Source organism: Morone saxatilis, unplaced genomic scaffold (genome assembly GCF_004916995.1).
Source record: "Morone saxatilis isolate NCDOM2014 unplaced genomic scaffold, NCSU_SB_2.0 Contig11, whole genome shotgun sequence".
NCBI classification, from domain to species: Eukaryota; Metazoa; Chordata; class Actinopteri; family Moronidae; genus Morone; species Morone saxatilis.
The window spans coordinates 17,308,018-17,313,385 of record NW_023339663.1 but is presented as its reverse complement, the minus strand read 5'-3'; the positions used below and the strand labels follow the sequence as shown (position 1 = coordinate 17,313,385).

The 5,368-nt window shown below is 40.7% G+C and overlaps 1 protein-coding gene across 2 annotated transcripts in view; it reads right to left on the bottom strand.

Annotated features, from left to right (window-relative positions):
- Nucleotides 1-371: 371 nt before the first annotated feature.
- Nucleotides 372-5,368, bottom strand: part of immp1l (inner mitochondrial membrane peptidase subunit 1) — a 19,189-nt gene continuing 14,192 nt past the window's right edge. For both annotated transcript variants that reach the window (XM_035651932.1, XM_035651931.1), the window contains exons 5-6: nucleotides 1,106-1,216; nucleotides 372-529 (exon numbers count right to left, since the gene is read on the bottom strand). In XM_035651932.1, the coding sequence (XP_035507825.1) occupies nucleotides 449-529; nucleotides 1,106-1,216 (192 nt within the window). In that variant the 3' untranslated portion in view covers nucleotides 372-448. The remainder of the gene's footprint in view (nucleotides 530-1,105; nucleotides 1,217-5,368) is intronic.

The following is a 5,368-nucleotide window of genomic DNA, read 5'->3' as shown; positions in this document are numbered from 1 at the left end:
TCAACCAAGTAGCCATACCAATATATGTACTGATCGGTATGATTTGGGCTTTCATTTTTTTTTTATTTAAAACTTAATTATTTCTGTGTCTTATTATTGAATGAGCATGATCTTCAATATAACCCTTGTGCATCTAATCTTTTCCTCTGCTCTCTCTCTGCCATTAGCAGTTCTATGGAGAGCTTTACTCACTGCTCACGCAATGCTATCCTACAGTGCTGCACAGCTACAGCCAACACACTGGAATCCCCATATGACAAAGGCCTCGTCAGTTGTAAAACAGTCAAATTAATCTAGAGATAAAGCATGTACGATTGCAAAGCATCTTTACCCAAAAAAACACGAACAATAATAAGAACAACCACATAAAATAAAATGTTAAATAAATATCAGCTTTATTCAAAAATGTTTGAAAACAAAGTAATGTACAGTATGAACACTGAATGAGTCAATCTGAGTCTGAATCAGTTTTAATGATCCGTCTGGTTGGGCTTTCACTGAGGGTCCCAACACTATGTGGCGGCCAGAGCTGGATAGGACAAAGGGTGCAGGGAAACAGTGGGTTAAAAGAGAGATAAGACTCACACAATAACAAAATAAAAGACATTAAGTACCACACTTTATCGCACACATTTGCTAATAGGGCTTTTAATGATGTGTTTGACTTCATAGAAGATCTTGTTATTTCGTCAGCTGTTGTAATAGGGCCTCCAGTGGAGTGCCGCTGTCCAATCAGATGGACAGAAGGTTGGCTGACCTGTTTCCAGGGTCGTGGTTGCTATGACATCCAGTGACATGACAACACAGCAGAATGGAAAGCTAGACAATATGTTATCCAGGCTTTGGTCAATCAGACACACTTGCTTTGAACTTCCAACTGACTCACGTCTCTGAATTGTGTTTAAAATGGCCGTACTGGACTGATGATAAACCAAATGAAGAAAAGAAAAAAACCCACCATGGATGGCTTAGCCAGGAGCTTAACACCTCACACTGTTAGAACCCATATATGAGAGAAACCTAGTTTCTCTGGTTTTGCAAAATAACACATTTATCATATTTTTGTTTAACACATGACAACATTACAGTACACCTTGCCTGTTACCTTTAAGCAAACACGCCCTCGGATGAGGGCATAGGGAATTGGGCCATAGCTCCTTGAGTCACTGGAATTCCTAAGGTTATCCCCTTCTAGCCATACATGGCCTTTTGGAACCTAAAAACATCACCAACACATGGAAAGAAGGCAGAAAATGATTAATGTTTTACCCCACAACAAAATAAATCAAACAGAAAGCAAATATCAGTATTCGCAGCACTAATTAACTTTAACATGTAAAAGGGAGTTGACCTATAATGTAGTGAGAATCCACCTTAACCCCACCCCCTACCCCCAACGAGTCGCCTAAGCCATCCCTCCCTCCTCAGCCTATCTTAACGTCAACCTGCCCGTCCCTCTTTAACCCCGAACCGTCTTAGGAGAGGGGTCATGGGTAACGGGCAGGGTCGGCGGGGATTTAGAAGAACTTCAAACGGGGTCATTAGGCTGTTGGCTGAGATCTGCGCCCCTCTTACCCAGGGAGGGCAAAGCAAGAGAGGGGCCTGAGATTGCAGGGCAGGGAGAGAGAGAGATAGAGACATAGAGAGAGACAGAGAGGGAAAGAGGGAGCTATAGAAGGCTAAGCTGCGGCTAGCAGCAGTGTCCAAGGGTCTCCACTGCGGTCCGACCTGCCAGTGGGGCGGTCATCCAAGCGGGCTCTAATTCACAGTGACACCAATTATGATTAATCTCATCACTTTAGGAGAGTAGGCTTGTCAAGGCCCTAATTAAGTGCGCTGTCCCCCCTATATGTGCAGACAGGATCAACAACACATTATATTGTCATAATGGGCATCACAATCCACGAGTCTATTTTTGTGTTGCCTAACTTTTTAACGGCAAAAGTCCTCTGGAGGGAAGAGAATAACATGAACAGAAACAGAATATTATCCAGAGTGAGGTGACGTCACATCTTCGTCTCTGCTCGTATTCCTTATTCCCATCACCCGGCTCTCTGATTAGAGTCTTCAGTCCTACTGTGAGATGCTGCGTTTTGTTTCATATCGATAATTGAGACAGATGATGTGACATAATCACGAGCCAGTGACATGTTGACCTAACATGAGGTAAACAACTCACTGAATAACGACGACACAAATGAATATCATTAAAGGAGTCATCTGAGAACCATATGTCAGCATGCTGGATTCCCACCATTACACCTCATTAACATGGTAACATATGCTGGCTCCCAAGCACAAGAAAAAGAAACACCACCGTTTGTCATCTGCCAAACCAGAACCCCCTGTTTCTGTGCATCATCCTCTTTAATAAAAAAAGAAAAAAAAACATCATCATCACTGTGCTCTTCCTAATGATGTATAGCTTTGATTAAGACGTTTCAAGTGTCTGTCCAGAATACGGCGAAACCACTGCACACACAAACTTATTTTTTTTAAAAGGAAGCGTTTCTTAACATCACTTCTGTTCCATGTAACCACCACTATGAAGGTCAATCAATCCGATCAACAACAGCAAAAGAAGGCACTTTGATTTTGAGTCCCCATTAAACAAATTACCTCAAAGAGAAACCCAAACCCGAGTAAAGACAAAAGTACTTTAAGGATCAACCAGGCCGTATTTCAGAAAAGTGAGAAAGTGAAGTGGTCTGAAACTTGACCTGCCATACCGTGGCCCGAATGAGGATAAAAGCTTATGCGTATCCCCTTGCAAGTCGCAGGTGTGTGAACGAGGGGAGAAAGAAAAAAAACGTAGTAAGTCTCTGGCAAACCTCTGAATTAAAACTAGGTGTAACCAGATAGTGCACCATCCTTGACTCTGCCTTTCAAAGACAACCGCTGTTTCAAGCACCTGTAAATAGCCACAAACCTGTGAGCATCTCTTTTTTTTTGCATTTAAGAAGGTAGACGGGGTTGTGTGGAAATACCTGAGTAATTCACCATTTTAGCACATAAACAGTATCGACATGCGATTTAGGCATTGGAACAGATGAAACTGTCATCAACAGATGTTGTTTCCGACCACACAGATTTTCAAAGATCCAACACAGATTTGCAGTATTAGATATAGATGTGGAGTCACTCTGATCCGCTCTGCTGTGTTGGATGGCTGAGATTGCACCAGTCCTGCAGTTGTAGGCTGGGTCGACACCAGGCATTGTGTACCTGTCAGAGATGTGTCGAGAAGCACCGAAACTGGAGCCTCTCGTCACGGTGGAGGTGTGCTGCCACACCACAGCCACACAATTACAGTGCTCATTATGTTAACATGATTAAGGCGATGAATTATGTTCAGCTTAAATACATACAGGCTTACTGAGTTCATTTTTCATCATAGAACTCTGTCTATGTTTACTGCAAAGAACAGAACGCATGGGGACATTTCATCGCTCTCTCTCTCTCTGTCACCCTCTCTCTCTCTCTCTCTCTCCCGCTCTCTTTGCTATAATATTAGGGATCAAGTGTCATTGTTTTGACACAATAGCTCAGGCACAGAAATGATTCCTAAAAGGTGACAGGGCAATTAGTCTGCTGTTGGATCTCTGAGGGTGGAGAGGAGCTGCCTGTCTGTCAGAACAAAAAAAGGAGGTGATGACAGGGCCTAACACCGCCTTCCAAAATTCATCTTTACAGGTCCACCCATAATGCCTCACACCATCAATAGTTGCACAAAAACACATACATCCTCTGGGGAAAAACTAATTCCCTGAGGGACCCCAAACATTTATGTGAACAGCGGGTATTTTGTCAGTTACCTCAAACACTTTCATAAAGCAAGTGATTTTCCTCCTGGGAGTTAAAAAAATTCACACCGGGAAGCATATATTAGGCTGCATGATATAAAACAAATGCTTAGTGACAATCAGCTTTGTAAAGACGAGCATAATGGTTGATTCAAGCTTTTCATCTGCTTCGCCTGTGAAGCTTTAAACTGTAACAGTGTAGAGTAGAAAAGTATTACAAAAACACATGCAACATAGGTGACAAAAAATAAGACACAACGCACTTTCTTATGCTTACGAATGCAATATTTTCTCCCTCCGTCGCCACCTGCATTATTTTACAAATTAAAATAATAATTTGATCAGATAAAATGAATAGAACTGACATGCTGGATTGTGAGCATTTGAAAAATTGATGGGACATTTAAATACAGTGCCACATTGCCATGAATCAGTATCGTTTTTTTAAGCAGTTTTACATTTCCATAACAACAGCATGTAGGACACAAAGGTAAAGCATTGCCAACACAAAAACAGTCACATGTGATGACAGTACACAATCATTGTGTTCTTCAACAGATTCTAAACTACAGACATAACCCAAAACCACACTGAACTGTTCGATTCACCACATCCACTGAGTGAACAGAGGAACACTATTTGTATGTACTTTCACACCATGGTTAATGTAAATCTTACTTGTGTGAATTGTAGTTGTAGATTTTTTTAAATCTCAAAGTTGATTTGAGTCAAAATTGAGTCAAACAGTACACACAGCCAAAAAGAGTGATATATTTATCCTGGAATGATCTATGGTTGAAGAAATATCAAGAAAAGACAAGAAAAAAGAAATTTTGTTGGGAATATCATGAAAACACTGGCTGTCCATTTTACATAAAGGGTTACATTTGAAATTTGACAAAGCTACACTATTTAAAAAATCCTGTTTGACAAATCACATTGTTGCAAAATCAGCCCTTTAAAATCAGTCTCAGCAACCCTGATTTGTAGATCCCTAAAACATACACTAAACCAATTAGTATGAAGTAGACTTAATTAATTGGGATTCATTGAAAACAGGTGAAGGAATGTACAGCTTTGAAGATTTACAAAGTAACCTGAAACAGACCAACAACAAATATACCGTGCCATGCCAAGATACCATCAGCTATTGATTGGTTTGGGTAGCTGTGAGATACAAGTGAATCAAGTGAGGGCGCATCCAAAATGAACAGAAGTCAATAAGCTTCATCCTGAACGTGATAGACATACCAAAATATAGTAGCTGTCCATCTGGTGGCAAGTTTAAAAATAAATTTAAACTGAAACTTCTGTCACTACATCCTTGGACCCCAGAATCACAACACAGTGTATTACAAGTTCAGTCCTCTGTATGTGGAGGTGAAGCTAGAAGAAGAGGAAACCTCTTTATTTCCTATTTGATTTGTTGAATGACACTTACAGGCTTGGCCTTATGCTGTGTTTTGCTGAACTCATTCAACAGTCTGCCCATAGTCTATAAAATACACAATAAATTCAAAAACATGCAACATAAACGCAACCTTTGGTTCACACACACACACACA